Genomic DNA, 17549 nt, shown 5'->3' with positions numbered 1-17549 from the left:
GTCAAGTCTTTTGTGCCTGTATTTACTTTTATCGTGCTGGCTGGTTTTCCTTATTAACTCCCTTTATTATGTGTAAACTTACTCTGCCCCTACTGACCAAGGGCTATTTAACCCTGGCCGCGTATGGCGGGTGTTACACCTTGACAGCAAGCCGAGCCCACCAGCTTGCATTATTTTATCTACTTTTTATGTAAAATAAGTAAAATCAATAATAATTTTAAGTAAAACAGGCTCACATCACTACTAACTCACAATTGTTGCATGCATACTTGCATTAGCGAGCTAGGCCCATGGGCTCGCATCTCGTGCATGTGTCCTCTCTTTGCGAACCATACAATTCAAATAAGATTTGCTCGCACTCTTCCTTTTTCGGAAATGAACTTTTGCCACTACTAGTCTAGGGTTATCACAACCCTGACCGTATATGATAAATGTCTTTATTTGGTAGAGGGCTGGGCTCCTTGGCTCGCACCCTCGAGCTCATGTTTCCTTTTTAAACTTGAAATAAACCCAAGGAAAATAAACTCGCATGCCTACTGGCCTATTATTGTTATCTAGCCGCGTATGGCTGGTTTTTTTTCCTAGAAGCGGGTCGAGACCATAAGCTTAACAAAGGGGACGCGAGCCGGCTCGCATCGCGGCTATCCATAAATTTAGAGTCAGTTCTAAACTCACAAGGCATGCTTCTAGGTGACCCTATGGGAACCTCTTTTTACTTTCATAGTTTTATCTTCATCTTTAATCCATTTCGTGTTCACTATTTTTTCAGGTGGGTCGAGGCCCAGCTCGATTTATAGACTTATTGTAAAGCGGGCCGATACCTGGCTTAACTTATGAATTTAACATGTTAATGAAGCAACCGTTTTGTCCTCGCATGGGCTCCCAAGGATGGGCTCCCCTACTGGTAGTTTAATCTATTAACATGTGTTAAAATATCAAGGAACAAATAAATATGAATCATTCATTCATAGATGATGGAAAGTGAAAAGATTACATGCTTATGGTCCCAGGGAGGAACCTATATGGCACTACCCCCGGGACTTAGGAATATTTTAAGATAATACTAAGTCTGAGAAGAATAACATTATTGATAATACTTGCAGAGGTGTTCCACATTCCAGGCTATCGGGATCAACTTGTCCTGCATATAATTGAGGTGGTAGGTTCCCTCCCAAAACACTGATTTTATCTTGTAGGGGCCTTCCCAATTTGTCCCAATGACTCCGTGGCTCACCACCTTGGTGTTTGGCATGACCCGGCGCAGAACCAAATCTCCCACCTTAAAAGTTCGGGCTCGAACCTTACTATTGTAGTGCCTTAATGTCCTTTGTTGATATGCTGCTATCCTGATCTGAGCATCTTCCCGGGTCTCTTCAATCATGTCCAAGTAGAGTCGATGGTTGACTTGATTCGCCTCTGAGTCATAGTTATCCCTTCGGAAAGATCCTGCCCCTACCTCAACGGGCACCATGGCTTCACACCCATACACCAAACAAAAAGGGGTCTCTCCAATATTAGTTTGAGGGGTCGTGTTGTAAGACCACATGACCTATTCCATCTCCTCTTGCCATATTCCTTTTTTCTCCTCAAGCTTTTCCTTCAAGGTGTGCTTAATGATTTTACTAACAGCCTCCGTTTGCCCATTGCTTTGAGGGTGGCAAACTGCACTAAAACTCTTCTGAATTCCCAGCTGCTCGCAGAACTCCCGCATCTTCTTGCTATCAAACTGCTTCCCGTTATCAGATACTAACTTTTAGGGGATTCCATAGTGGCATACAATGGTTCTGTACACAAATTCCTTGAGCTTCTTTTCCATGATGGTGGCCAAAAGCTCGGCCTCTACCCATTTAGTGAAGTAATCTACCGCCACAACTGTATACTTGACACCCCCTTGGCCTTCGGGATCCAATCAGATCAATTCCCCACATAGCAAAGGGCCAAGGGCTCATGAGGGATGTGAGAGGGGCCACGGGCATGTTGTAATAATTGGCATATCGCTAACACTTATCACAAGCTCGAGAGAATTCAAAGGCATTTTTTTCAGCGTTGGCCAATAGTAACCCTGACGGAGGATTTTCTGAGCTAGAGAGCTACCCCTCGAGTGATTGCCACAGATTCCCCCGTGCACCTCCCTTAGGATATAATTGCATTCATTCCCCATCTATGCACTTGAGGAAGGGCACAATGAACCCTCTTCTGTATAAGACCCCATCGTATATCACATACCGGGCTGCCTTGTATTTTATTCTTCTTGCCTATTTTTTTCCATCTGGAAGTGATCCCTTCTTTATGTAAGCTAAGATAGATGTCATGCATGTGGGGCCGAGGTCACTTCCAATGCTTCCCACTTCGTGTTCGGGTACACTAGGCTGCCTCTGTATATCGAGGGGCACGACCCCTAATAGAGTGGCCTCACGGCGCAAGCCAAGTTTAGCCAGCTCGTCCGCGCCTTCATTCTGCCCATGCGGAATCAGTTCCAACCTCACCTCGTTGAACCTCATAATTATCCTCTGTGCACACTTCAGGTAGAGCTCTGTTCTTGGCCCCTTAGCTTGGTACCCCCCGTAGTCACTGAACACATTCAAATTCTTCGCCTTTATTTCTAAAGCTAGCTTGAGATCGTTGATCAAGGCCTCATACTCAGCATCATTGTTGGTTGCATGAAAGGCCAGATGGGTCGCCCGTCTGATCTTGTGGGCTTCTGGGCTGATTAGCTCAATTCCAGCTCTTGCCCCATCTCCATTAGAGGCTCCATCTACAAATAGGCTCCACCATGAGGCACTATTTTGGCTTTCTAGCCCGACTTTTTCTACACTAGGTATGACAGCAAGGGCTCCCTGCTCCACTTCTTGATGTGGAGGAAATTTCAACACAAAATCGGCCAGGGCTTGGCCTTTAATTGCGGTCATTGGCTTATAATCAACCTCGAATTGGCCGAGCTCAACCGTCCACTTTAGCATTCGACCAAAAGACTCCGGTTTGTGCATTACTTGCCTGAGGGGAAAGGAGGTTCGTACTTCTATCATGTGCGCCTGAAAATAGGGCCTGAGCTTTCGGGAGGCCAGGAACAGAGAATATGCTAATTTCTCGAGGCTTGTGTACCGAATCTCCGCGTCGGCTAGCCTTTTACTCACATAGTATACTAAGAGCTGGACACCATCCTCCTCTCGGACCAGTACCGCACTTACTGTAAAGTCAGAGACGGTCAGGTATAGGACCAGAGTCTCACTTGCCTTTGGGTTAGATAACATTAGAGGACTGTTGAGATGCTTCTTTATATTCTGAAAGGCTTCCTCACACTTTTCTGTCCACCCAAAATTCCTCCCCACTCCTTTAATTACTTTGAAGAACTCCTAGCATTTGATGGAGGAATTTGAGACGAAGCGGTTTAAGGCAACCACTCACCCCGTTAAGCTTTGAACATCCTTCACCTGTCGTGGGGATCTCATCTCGAGTAGGGCTTGTATCTTGGTGGGGTTGACCTCAATGCCTCTATGGTTGACAACAAATTCCAAAAACTTCCCTGATTCGACCCCGAATAGACATTTCTGGGGGTTGAGCTTCATCATGTACTCCCTTAGGATCTGGAACATTTCTTATAGGTGGCGGACATGATCCTTTGCTTCCTTTAACTTCATAAGCATATCATCTATATAGGCCTCCATGGTTTTCCCCAACTGATGTTTGAACATCTTGTTCACCAACCTTTGATAGGTTGCCCCCGCGTTAAAGAGCCAGAAGGGCATCCCCATATAACAATAGAGGCCCAGATCAGTAATAAAGGAGGTGTGCTCCTGATCTGGCCCATACATTAGGATTTGGTTATATCACGAATAAGCATCCATAAAGCTAAGTAGTGCGTGCCCAGCTATGGAATCAACTAGTTGGGCGATTCGGGGTGGAGGAAAATTATCCTTCAGGCAAGCTTTGTTTAGGTCGGTGAAGTCCACACATGTCCTCCATTTTCCATTTGGTTTCTTAACAAGCACTGGATTGGCCAGCCATATGGGGTAAAAGGCTTCCCTTACAAGCCCTGCCTCTATCAGTCTATCCACTTCTTCTCTGAGGGCCTCCGCTCTCTCTCAACTAATCGGCCACCTCTTCTGTCTGACCCCCTTCTTCTTTGGATCTAAGTTGAGCCGACGGCATATGACATTCGGATCAATCCCTACCATATCAGAGTGTGACCATGCAAAGACATCCAAATTTCTCCTCAAGAATTGGGCCAGGTCTTCTCTCAGGCCAGGGCTTAAGTTAGAGCATATCTGAGTACCTTGGAAAGATCATTCGGGTCTACCAAGATTGGGATTGTGTCCTCTGCGGCCCCAGCCCTCTCAACCATTGGGGGAATTCTCGGGTCCAAGTTTGCTCGAGCCTCACTGGTTTCTCCCACTTCCGTGATTGTCAAACCTTCTGTGTCCTCGAGCTCGGGCTGGTGAACTTGAACCGGATTTACCAACCATTCAGAGGTCACAGTGACCGTGTGAGTAATTTCATTGGGCAGATCCATGGTTGTTGTTGTTTCTTCGCGTGCCCACTTCCCTTTCTTGAGTCTTGCAGCAATTTGTTCTGGTTTCTCCTCTTCATCACTTTCCTCTTCTACAATCCCCTCCTGCACCAACATGATGGGCTAGGAGGCCTCCATCAGCAGGGCCCCTGGGCACGGTTTACCTGAAACCCCATGTGCTTAAAATAGTTCTCGGGCAATTCCTCAATGGAAATCATATTACAGATCTCGTGTCCCTCATGACGTACTCTCTTCCTGCCCTCTGCCTCCTCCATGAGGACATCGCCTTCACCCGGTTGGACCATCTCTTTCAATGCATTTCCTAACTCTGCTTCCTTGAGCGACTGGTTGTAGCAGACCCTCGATTCGTACTGACAGCTCTTCAAGAAGCCTACCCCCGTGGGGGTTGGGAATTTTACTATCATGTGATGGATCGAGGTCACCATCCTCATTGCCCTCATAAGGGGCCTGCCCACTATAACATTGTAGACACAAGGCTGATCTACAACTGTAAACATAGCGATCTGGGTGGCCACATAAGGCTCTTCACATAAGGTCACCGGGAGATGAATCGTCCCTTTTACTCCGATTAAGTTTCTTGTGAACCCGTACAAGTGCCCACCAGTCGAGGTCAGTTCTCTATCCAGCAATCCTAGTTTCTTGTAGGCACCATAGGTTAGAATGTCTGCCGAGCTCCCGGTATCCACCAATGCTCGATGGACATTCACTGTCCCAATCTTCATTTTATGACCAGGGCATCAGTATGGGGGTAGTGCACCCATTTTGCATCATTCTCCCTAAACACAATGTCATCAGCCTCCTTTTCAAAGGGCTTTGGGGGCCTTTGGATCAGATGGTTGACGTTGGTGAGGGGCTTGTCATTTGCTTCCCGGGCAAATCTGTCCATCGTCTCCCGACTGTCTCCACCAATGTGAGACCCGACTAGGATAACATGGATGTTGCTGGCCCGGGGTACCCTTTCTTTGTCTTCTGGGGGTGGAGGAAGGACCGTATGATAATCAGTCTTGTATTTTCGAACCTCCTTGACAACCCACTCTGTAAGCTTCCCTTGTCTTATCAACGTCTCGATTTCATCCTTCAATTGTCTGCAATCAGCTGTATCATGCCCCGTGGCCTCGTGGTATGCACAATACTTCGAAGCATCCTTCTTGTTGTAGTCTGTGAGAGGGGTTGCCTTTCTGAACACACCCTTCCCAGCATAGGTAGCATATATGTGGTCGATGGAGGCTACCAGTGGGGTGTGTATCTGCCATTTACTTATATAGGGCCTCCCCAAATCTTTGTTTGTCTCTTTGTCTCGGAAAGACTTCTTGGGGCTTGAACTACGCTGATACGTCTTCCTCCTCTCATCAGGGCTCGAGGATCGGTCTCGATATTTTTCACTAATTTCTAGCTCCCTCATCGACTTTTCTACCCTCTTAAAGGGTTCAACTTGCTCATAGAATTCTTCCAAGGTCCTTGGCTCGATAGCCTAGAGGCTTTTCCAAAATTTTGACCATTCTTTTAACCCGGCTATCAGAAAGTTCTTGATGGTCTCTTCACCAGCACCTCTCACCTTAGGAACTTCATTATTAAACCGGCAAAAGTATTCTGCCGAAGGCTCCCCCTCCCTCTGCTTGATGTTGGCTAGCTTGGCCACAACAGGTGAGTAGTGGATGGTGGATTAAAATTGTCAGATGAACAGGTCTTTCAACTGCCGCCACGTCCTTATGCTAGTCGGTCCTAATTTGGAGAACATTAATGGGCACTCCCTCGGAGTGATGCTGCAAAATGTCTGCAGTGGGTTGGCTCTAGAACCTGATAGACCTCCATATCTTTTTAAATTGTATAAGATATTTCGCTGGGTCGGCTTCTCCGTTGAACAGAAGATCGGCGTTGTGCCTGAATACTCGAGGCAAGGGAGATGATCGAATAGCAGCCGTGAACGGAGAAGGGGCCATCGAGGGAATGGGTCCCCTCTTCTCCTGTTCCATCTGATCTAGGATCCTCCCTAGGTCACCCACTCTAACGACTTCTCTATCTCTGTTACCATTTGCATTACTAGATTGGTGAGAGCCCTGAGGTCACTCGTGGCGTCCCCTTCCTCCATCTTGCATATGCGACTCCTCTTCATGATTGTCTATGCGCCTACGTCGTCCCTCCCTCTTGGGCGGGGTGCGCTGTCATCTTTCTGGAGGAGTCACTGCCCTCTTTTTAGGGTTTTCTGATCTTTGGGCTCCTTCTCTTCTCTCTCTTTCTTGCTACTCTCCAATTTGAGCCTGAGGTCATGCTCACTTAGCTTCTTGCCCACGCGGTCTAGCATACTAGTCGACCTTGCCTCGGACGAAGCTGGCTTCTGCCCCGATCTCTTAGAGATTTGGATACCCCGCTCAACCCGATCCCGAGGTATCTTTTCCTCTTCTAGTGATGCCTCTTTCTTCTGCTTGGTCTTGGTTTCCGCGTCATCAAACTCGTGAATCAGCCTTTTTTGGGGACCCTTGCCCTTCCATCTACGTTGAGAGACCTTGAAACGGCGAGCCTTGCCCTTGACATTCCGGACCGAGCTTTTCTCTACCCTTGATATCCGGGCGTTGATCTCGTTCATCTGATCGGTCTGACCTTCAAGATATGTCATGAATGCCTGCCCGTCCACGGTTGTGATTGGTGGCGGTGGCGTCTTCGGGGGCGTGTACTCGACCTCGTTATGGTCCTTCTTCTTGCCCCCGCTTCCTGGTGTCACCGCTTATTTGCCTTCTTTGGTCATCTCTTCTCCCTGAGTTGAAACTGAGGCCCCTCCTTCTAGCACCAAATGTTATAGGAAGAATTTTGTATAATAGTATTTTGGAGGTTATTGGCCTGAATAAAGATCAAGGGTGGTGTTTAAGGGCGGAGGAAGGTTATATATGATGGTGGTTGAGCTTGTATGTTGACTCCTTAAGAAAGAATAGGGTTTTTGTTATTCTCTATCAAGTGTCGACTCATGTCTCATACAAGTGCCTATGTACCCTATTTATAGGGATCAAGCCTCACGTAGTTCTTGAGGAACAAGTCATATAGGCTGGGGTTAGGGTTCTTCAACCCGTGCAGCCCAAATCCATGATAAAGTCAGGCCTTCAGCCAATTAGTCACGAGCTCGACCGGCTCCACACGCTTCCTACAATCTCGCGGCATCTCCGCATTTCTTCCCGTAATTGTAGGAATAACCCGTATCGGCCCTGATATTTATGAGTAACTCAGTCATCTATGAGTCACTTTTCATGTTGCACACAAAGTCCTTTAATGCGGGCCGGCCTGGTCACTTAGGCCCGCACCGCCTTCCTTCTCAATTAATAAATATGATGTTTCCTTTGTTTTCCACAAGATGTGGGCTCATGAGCCCAGCTCGCATATGGGCACCTGAGCCCAGCTCGCATGTATGAGCGCCACTCACAAGTGAGAGCCCAGCTCACATGTGAGAGCGCAACTCAAAAGTGAGATCCCAGCTCTCATATGAGAGCCCATCTTACATGTGAGAGCCCTGAACACATGTGAGAGCCCAACTATCATGTGAGAGCCCATCGGCTCACAAGTGAGAGTCCGGCTCTCATCTGAAAGCCCAGATCTCATGTGAGAGCCCACCGGCTCACAAGTGAGAGCCCGGCTCTCATGTAAGAGCCCAACTCGCATGTGAGAGCGCAACTTACAAGCGAGAGCCCAACACACATGTGAGAGCCCAGCTCTTATGTATGAGCGCAGCTCACAAATGAGAGCCTAGCTCTCATGTGAGATCCCAGCTCTCATGTGAGAGAATCTTTTAACAAGTTAAAAAAATACTTAAAAGAATTTTTAATTAAAAAAATTAAGAGAATCGTACAATAAAAAGACATTTAAGAGAATTTTATAATTAAAAAACTTTTATCAATACCCTTAACGTTGTTATAACAAAAAAATGCTAATATTTTGAAACAAGTCAATACTTTTATTGCAAAAAAATACAAAAAAAAATCCGATATCATGAAAATACTTAACATTTTTTATGTTAAAAAACACTTGCAAAAATCCCACTTAAAAATATTTACACTTGATATGATCTTATATTCGAAAATACTTACTAAATACTTACTATACACATTTAAAACACTTTTAAAAATCTCATACTTATAATACTTTAGGTAAACCCACTTAATAGAATATTGTATTAAAATATAAATATTTGAGAGAATCTTATATTAAAAAGACACTTAATAGAATTTTATATTGAAAAATAAATATTTGTCGTAGAGAATAGTCTTTAAATAATATAAGAATCTTATATAAAGAGAATTTTATATCAAAAATTATTTTATAAAATTTTAAGACAATCTTGTAACAAGTTAGAAAATAAAAAACATCTAAAATAATATTATATATCAAAAATATAAAATGTTTAAGAGAATCCTATATTAAAAAGAAACTTAAAATAATTTTCTAACAAAAAACACTTCAATTTTTTTGTATTAAAGAACAAAAAGAGAAACTTATAATTAAAAGATTTTTTTTATTAATACACTATAGTTTTATAATAAAATATTGTTAATATATTGTAACAACTCCCTGCTTCTATTGAAAAAATAGAAAACAAAATCAAATATCATGAAAATACGAGTTTTATATTAAAAGCACTTACAAAAAGTCTCATTTTAAAAATACTTGATGAAGTGACCTAATAAATAAATGAATCTTATTTTTCAAAAGTCCTTACTAAAGACACTTAATAGAATCTCATTTATAATAATTCTTAAGAATACACTTTTAATTACAAAATATTTTAGACAATCTCTTATTAAGAAAAGAATTTATAATAAAAAATATAAAATTTATATAAAGAAAGAATCTTTAAACAATAAGAATCTTTTATTAATTGAATTATTTAATAAAATTAAGTTATAAAATATAAAACACCTAACAGAATATTATATTAAAAAATATTCGATAAAATCTTATATTAAAAAGACACTTAAGAAAAAAACGGTTAAGAAAATATCTTGTGTTAACAAGGAGAGAATCTTATAAATAAAAGAATCTTTTATTAATACACTAAAATTTTATAATAAAATATCATTAATGTAGTGTAACAAGGCCCTGTTTATATTGAAAAATCTAATATCATGAAAATACTTAACAAAATTTAATATTAAGAAGCTAGGTTTTTATTTTCAAAAGTACTTACTAAAAACGACTGTTAAAAGAATCTCATACTTAGAAATATTTAATTAGGATGATCTCATACCTAACACTTTTATATAAATCCAATCTTATATTATAACGTACAAAATATTTAAAACAATCTTATATAAAAAAGACACTTAAGAAAATAATCTTTGAATTCTTTTTCGAAGAGACATTTAAGTGATTTTTATTATAAAATTATATTTAAAAAAAATTAAGAACGCTTTGAAAATTTTAAGAGAATTTCGAGGACACTTAAAGAGTTGTGAGAACACTAAGAAAATATATTACTAATTACTTATTTTTAGAGAACCTATTAGTAATTACTTAGAAGAATTTTGTGAACACCAATCTTTTTTTTGAAATAAACGTACTTGCATTCTCATTAAATAAAATCAATCAACAAAATATCACGAACAAACTCCAGAGCAGTATAAAATGACTCATGTATGCCTAACATAAAATGTGTTGCCCGCGCTAATTTATGAGTAACCCCATTAGCAGACCTACTCACAAAATCAAATAGCACATTTTCAAAGTGCTTAAATAACTTAAGACAATCAGATACAATAGTATGAAAATAAGCTATTCCCTTTAACTCTTTACAAGCATCTGCAATCAGCTTCGCATCAGTTTCGAAAATACAGTACATGTAACCCGTCTGCTTTATCCACGACAAAGCTTCTTTCAAGCTCACAGCCTCCGTTTCGCGATGTTGCATGCTCACTGGCACCCTATGGTTCCTTGCTCCAATAAACCCACCATCTACATCTCTTACTACACAACCAACTCCTATAAACCCCTCCTTTTCGAACATAACATCTATATTAGCCTTCACCTATCCCTGTGGTGGAGGACTCCATCTCCTGGCACTGGAGTTCATCACCGGCCTGTTTGTAGATCTCTCCTGCTGACTATGTCGCCATACCGAAAGCATATTGCTTGTTGTAGCTTGGACTCCATAGTCAGAAACCATCACCTTATCCCAAACCCATTTATTACGTCTGTACCACAAGTTCCAGCAGACCATGGCAACCAAAGCAAGCTTCTCATTTGTGCAAATATTGAATAACTAATGTATTGTCTCCACTGCACTGCTTTCTTGATTGATGTGAAGCATCTCCTGGACTCCCAATGTTGTCCACACTGTCCTAGAAAAAGAGCAATCAAATAGAACATGAGTATCATCCTCATTCCGAACGAGACACCAGGAGCATTTTGTACCTATTTGCACTCTTTTACTCGCTAGATTCACAGCAGTAGGCAAACATTTTCGACACACTCACCACATAAAAGTTGTTATTTTACTTGGCAGCTGCAGAGACCACATCTTCCTCCAAAACGCTGCATGATCCCATATATGTTCCCTCTACAATTTCCGATAACAACTTTTAACAGTAAAACATCATGTATCTTCAAATAACCAAAACCATGAATCTTGAGTACTACGACTTGGCATTGGTATATGTTTATTCAACTCTCTATCTCTTTCATTACAGATATCGTTAATGACATCCTCATCCCATTCCTCATCCCATTCTTTCCTATTATCAGTCATCGAATTCACCACCTTAGTATTTTCTAGTTCCGCTGGCATATTCGTTGTCATCAAGCCATTGCCTTGGCCTGGCAACCAAGGGGTATTCCACATTTACGTACTTTCACCGTTGCCAATACGCCTCCTACTTCCCTCCTTAACTATATCCTGAGCTTCCATTACACTCCTCCACATATAGCTCAGATTTGACCCTAACTTAGCATTGGGGAAATCTGATTTAGGAAAGCACCTTGCTTTCAAAATACTTGTCACTAACGAATTCTCATTATTTAGCAGTCTCCATCCTTGTTTTTCGAGCATAGCCACATTAAATTTACTTAGCTCTCTAAAACCTAGCCATCCCCCAGTTTTTGCATCACATAACTTATCCCATGATAACCATCTTATTCCTTTACCACTTCCACTATTACCCCACCAAAAATAGTTCATACTCCACTGCATCCTCGTACAGACCTCCCCCGGAATCTGGAACAAATTCATCCAAAAATTCGGGATTGTTAGAGAAGCAGTTTTAAGCAACACTAACTTACCTCCCTTCGATATTGTATTGTTTTCCCAACCATGCAACTTGTTACTCACTCTTTCTGCTAATAAGCCAAAAACACTATTCTTCCGTTTACTAATAAACATTGTCAAGCCAAGATAATTCCCACGCATGGAAACTTCATTAACCTGAAGGATAGCAAACACCAGAGCTCTATCTGTAGCTCTTGTATTCGGGTTGAACACCACATATAACTTCCTCAAATTAATTGCTTGACCTGATAATTTTTAGTATCTCGCTAGAATGTTCTTCATACTTACAGATTCTGTTTCTTTCACTTTGAAAAAGAAATAAAAATCATCTGCAAACAGAAGGTGTGAAATACATGGTGCACCTCTAGCAATTGAAATCCCATGAATCAAACCCACCTCCTCGTATCGTCTTATGATAGAACTTAAACCTTCATAACACAAGATATACAAATATGGGGAAATCGAATCCCCTTGCCTAATTCCTCGATGTGGAATGCTATCACCAAACTCTTCTCCATCCTGCATAAAATTATATGTCACCATTTGTACACATTTCATCATCTTGTCTCTCCATACCTCATTTAACCCAAATCTTATCATCATATTTTTAAGAAAACTCCATTCAAGTCTTATGCCTTTGACACATCGATTTTGAACCTCACTACCCCGTTACTTCCATGAGTTCTCCTACGTATATAATGATTAATCTCAAAAGCAATCCACACATTATCCGTAAGGAGCCTCCCTTCGACAAACACACTTTGCTTTTCTGAGATTAACATTGGCAAACATTGTTTCAACTGATTGGCCATGACCCTAGATAGAATACGAAACAAAATATTACACAACGAGATTGGCCTCAAGTCTGTCATGTCTTGTGGCTGCTTTACTTTTGGTATGAGACATACCAGTATATGATTTATTCCCTTTGGCAGCACCCCTGTATTAAAATTGCTTTGCACGTTATTTCTAAAACACTTCTTGTTGTTCCAACAACTTTAGATACTCGCACCTTACTTCATTGTATTAAATCACCCCATACGCATCCCGCCTTGGTCTAAACTTTTTCATATCTCTTCTAAGATTCTGAATTTTCTTTCTCAATTCCTTCATTCGCCCCCCTCCATATTCCTCCAACTGCATACTTAAATACTCCATCTTATCTACTATATTTCTCCCTTCAACTTGGTTCCAACTGTTATGTACCAACTTATAGCATTGATCCTCCCTAATCCACATATTCTCAAACCTAAACTTCTTAGTTTTTTGAATATAAACCCTTTTATTGAGTTCCAGGTACAAGGGCAAATGGTCCGACATTGAAACTTCCAATACCTTCACCTCAACCTCCGGGAATAATGTTCTCTATTCATTATTTGCAAGTCCCCTATCCAAACGTTCTTGAATCCATGCTTTAGTTCCTTGTGATTTATCCCATGTGAATTCGCTCCCAGAGTAGCTCAAATCACTAATATTACACTCATTCACCACTTTTCGAAATCCTTCCAAAAACATTTATGGATACCTCCTCCCTCCTTGCTTTTCGTACGCATACATGAGATTGTTAAAGTCGCCCAGTATACACCATGGTAACTGTGATGACCCAGCCAACTCTTTCAGCAGATTCCATGATTCTTGTCTTCTACCCCTTTCCGGACATCCGTAAAATCCTGTGTACCTCCACCTCCCAGTCTGATCACAGACAACTTCAAAATCTATGTAATGGTTGCAACTTTCTTTGATTTCAACTCCTCTCTCATTCCTCCAGATCAATGATAACCCTCCACTATACCCTGTTACATCTACCGCGTAACATCCACCATAAAGAATTGCCTTGCAAACATTCTCTACTACTTTTATTTTCACCAATATTTTAGATGAGAAAATTAAATTTGGCCTTAACTGACTTATGATTTCCTTTAGAAATCAAACTGCCTGTGGCTTGGTCAATCCACAACAGTTCCAAGATTAGCAACTCATAATTCTCGGCGGGCCTGAAATTGCTTAAGAGAATTTTGAGAGGTTTCCTAACATATCCATGTGTAAGCCACCCACAATATGGAGAAGTGTGTAAAACTTGTTTCTTGTACGGTTCTATTATTTTAAAAATATAAATCTGCTGCCATGGTTGCTGGAGATATGTAGTAGTAGAATATGTTCAAATTTTAAATATTATTAAGTGAAACCCATAAATTTTATAATTCTAACAACTTAATACTAGAACACTGCAACTATGGTCATCTTTATAAAAAAAGTTCATGGTCATCCATGGAACTCAAAAGTGAGCTCATAAATAATCTCAGAAAAAATACATATAGTAAAATGATACAAGTAACATAGAAATATATATGCCTGCTTAATCTAAGATGATGATACATGGTTTTGTCCAAACTAGGGTTCCAGCATACAACAGAAAGGCAAACATCAATTGACTTAGTTCTAATATGGTGATAAAAGCTTCCTGTGTTTTGTAGGTGTTTGCATCTGTGGCATCGATCTCTTTGCCAACTATATCAAAAGAAAAAATAGTAATCAACAAATAGATGATGGCAGAAGTAACAACAGGAGAAAACTATTACTCCGTCATGCTAGGAGATGAGTGAACTCAATAACACTACCCAACTGCTTCAGCTTTTAATGATCTGTCTTTTAAAGTGTTTCGGAGATAGTTGGCTTGATGAATTAGTCCTCGTTGTAACATGGCCGCCCAACCACACTGACAAGACTATATCCACAACAATGATGTATGAGTAACAACAACAACATCAAAAACTCATATCCACTAGTTCCAGCTATGAATTTATTGTGTTCATTAATCAACACAATGATGACAAGTAGGAGACCTCTTCTCCTTCATATTTTCATCAAGGACTCTGGAACTAACTTCATGTTAATGTCCCTATTTTTAAACTTTTTTGTAGTCGTACCCTTAATGCCAAGCAAACGTTACAAGAAAAATGAAACAACTTCTTACACATAGAAGATTTAGATTTCTTAGTACTTCCACCACACTAATTCAAATAAAGACCTTTCGTTTGCATATTGGGACAATAAACATATTAATCTTCGGAATAACATATTCAAAAAGTAAGTCCACCATTTATCGAACACTAGGCCTGCAGGGACAATGAGTGCAAGGAAGAGAGTTCAAGTGATGTCCTATTTATCCAAAAAAGATATCCAACAAAAAGAAAAATAAGTAATTTGGTTCAAAACAGTAATAACAATTAGAGAATCTTTGTATATTGCACAAACCACAACCATTGAAAGCAGATACCAACGAAAAGAAAGAAAAAAAGAGCAAAAGTTTGCCAAAAGATAAATTATTAGCACTTCAATAATCAGGAAAAAATAAAATAAAGGATTCGCTTAAAATACATATGTTCAATAACTTTATTATCTCGTTTATCTTCTCCGTTATTTAGCTCTTGTTTTTACCTTCTTTCAAGTCATGTTCGTTTAAAAGAGCATCACATAAAAGAATTTTTATTACCTGGTAGTGCTTTTAGTTTGTAAGAACAATTGAAGATGATTGTGTTCTTCTGTTTCTAATGGGACATTGGATTCTTGCGAAGCATAGTTTTAAATTTTGTTAACAACGTTGGTGTTCTTAGTCTGTTAATATTTAAGATTGTATAAGATATTGACAAGGAAAGAATAAATCAATACAATCTTGAATGATAACAGTAAAATAGAAGGTATAAGGTTGATTATAAAAATTAATACAATCAAATTTTTAACAACATGGAAACAATATTTACAAATACGAATATTAAAGAGTATATTATTTTAATACATGTAGAACAATCTGGACCACATGATCTAAAATAAAATTAACTGTGATTAATTAGGGTCTCTAGTTCTCTCACTAAATATGGGTCTCTTTTGAACCTCCCCATATATATATATTTCATTTTTAGAAGAAAGAGTCTGAGGTCGGGTTAATTAGCTAAAATTCGTGTACTTTCTCCAAAACTTCTCTTCCATTTCATGGCCAAGAATTTCTAGAAAAAGCAAAGCTACGCTCAAATCCGCTTTACTCGTTTATTTTGTTCATTCATCTTAATACTTGAACATTTTCTGTCATTTTATCGGTCTTTTTTCGAGTGTTACCTGCTAATGCGAACCAGACAGTGTCGTGACCTGCTGTAGCAGGTGCACCTTTTCTTATAAAGAAGATGAGAAATGCTCATTTTCATTCACACCTTCATTTCTCAAATTCTCCAAAAATTTTCTTAGTTCAAGAGCTCTCATTATCACAAGTGTTTATCCTCGCAAGATGGCTGAAAATCACTTCAACTCTTCCCTCTCGGCTCAGGAAGCGATGAACAAGCGTGCTACAATACGGTCATTGAAAGGCATAGATTTTATTTCTCTCTATTCTCTTAATTGTTGTTCGAACAACTTGAAGAGCATGCCAGATGAACTAGCCGATGAGTACCAAGTACTGTGCATCTTGATGCTTTTCCAAAATAAGAGCATGCTTAGTAGAGAGGACGTCAATAAGATCATGTCGAGCTACCCATTCCCTGAATGTAGCAGATTTTACAAATCCAAGTCCAATGATAGGACTTGCAACGTGAGTCGTACCCTTGCATCCCTTTATTTTTAGGCTTCTTGCTGAGTTAAAGATTCACACTTATCAATTTTATCCCAATTGATGGACCTTCATCATCGTATTTATCGTGAAGTACGTTAACATTGGCATTCCTTTGAGTGTCATGATGTTTAGAAGTTTATTTCTGTTAAAGAGCTCTCCTTCTTCTAGTTCCGGCTGGGTTCTGATTCAACATAGGCCTCGTGCTCCCTACATCATGAACACTCACTTCCTTCATGACTCAATCCACCATTGGAACAAAAAGTATGTGGTCTTAGAGTGGAAAAAAGACGATTGGGGAGTGTATTTCAGACGTGACTTCAGCTATCCTGTCAACAGTGCTCATTAAATTCTTCATCTCTCGATCAGTGAGCTTTATGCTCGTGATCTTCCTTATCCTTTGTAGCAATGATAAAATCCCCTCGGCTTAGATTTTAATGAAGCGTGATAAAAAATATCCCAGCTGATTATTCAGAACTTAATCGAATTGTTTGTTGTAATCTAAGATATCTGACTAGTCTATACGCCGATTATGATTTATTGGAAAAGAGACGAAGAAATAGATTCATTATTCCACTCCAATCAATTCAAGAACGCGAGAACGAAAACCCCCTATTTATACTTTTTGGCCCTTCATATTTATGAATCTACTTTGACTGGCAAAATCAATAGTAGTTATCCGGAGACTGACGGTCCTTCGTAGGCTTTGACTATGATTCTCCCGCCTCTTATTGAGGATAACGACCAAACCCCTTATTGGCGATTTGTCACAAAGACGAAACTTCTGGAGGCCGACATTAGTAGCCTATTTAAAGAGGGTATTTATTTCATTCTACCCTAGATGTAACACCCCCAGATCCGGGGTCGGGGATCTGGGTTGTCACGGTCTTTCTTTCCACAATATCACTTCACTTAATTAATAATAAATAACCTCATACTGTGACCCCACACTAACACACACCACCACCCGTTATAGTCTCAGAGATAAAATTGAAATAAGTACAAGTCTTTGAATCCACAATTTAAAATTATTACAACCCAAAATGATTACTTGATAATTTACAGTTAATTGTCATTATCTGCCACAAGTTATAATTATACATAATTTGTTTCTCAAAAGTAGATGGTCTAAACTACAATGGATCTACCTCTGCAGCTATAGCAGCTACAATATCAGCGGGAAG

The 17549-nt window shown here is 40.1% G+C and overlaps 3 protein-coding genes across 3 annotated transcripts; all 3 read right to left on the bottom strand.

Annotated features, from left to right (window-relative positions):
• Positions 1–1084: 1084 nt before the first annotated feature.
• LOC141680057 (uncharacterized) lies at positions 1085–1546 on the bottom strand. The gene has a single exon (XM_074486385.1). It carries the CDS (start codon positions 1544–1546, stop codon positions 1085–1087), a length of 462 nt encoding a protein of 153 aa, XP_074342486.1.
• Positions 1547–10079: 8533 nt separating this feature from the next.
• Positions 10080–10511, bottom strand: LOC141680056 (uncharacterized). The gene has a single exon (XM_074486384.1). The coding sequence runs from the start codon at positions 10509–10511 to the stop codon at positions 10080–10082; it is 432 nt and encodes a 143-aa protein (XP_074342485.1).
• Positions 10512–11345: 834 nt separating this feature from the next.
• On the bottom strand, positions 11346–13088 carry LOC141680055 (uncharacterized). The gene is made up of 4 exons (XM_074486383.1): positions 12811–13088; positions 12404–12584; positions 12122–12287; positions 11346–12013 (listed from the first exon to the last, which is right to left on the bottom strand). The coding sequence occupies exons 1-4, from the start codon at positions 13086–13088 to the stop codon at positions 11346–11348; spliced, it is 1293 nt and encodes a 430-aa protein (XP_074342484.1).
• Between the last annotated feature and the right edge of the window lie 4461 nt (positions 13089–17549).

This window comes from Apium graveolens, chromosome 8 (assembly GCF_009905375.1).
Source record: "Apium graveolens cultivar Ventura chromosome 8, ASM990537v1, whole genome shotgun sequence".
Taxonomy (NCBI): domain Eukaryota; kingdom Viridiplantae; phylum Streptophyta; class Magnoliopsida; order Apiales; family Apiaceae; genus Apium; species Apium graveolens.
Note: the sequence above shows the minus strand (reverse complement) of the source record. Positions and strands in the feature narration are given on the sequence as shown.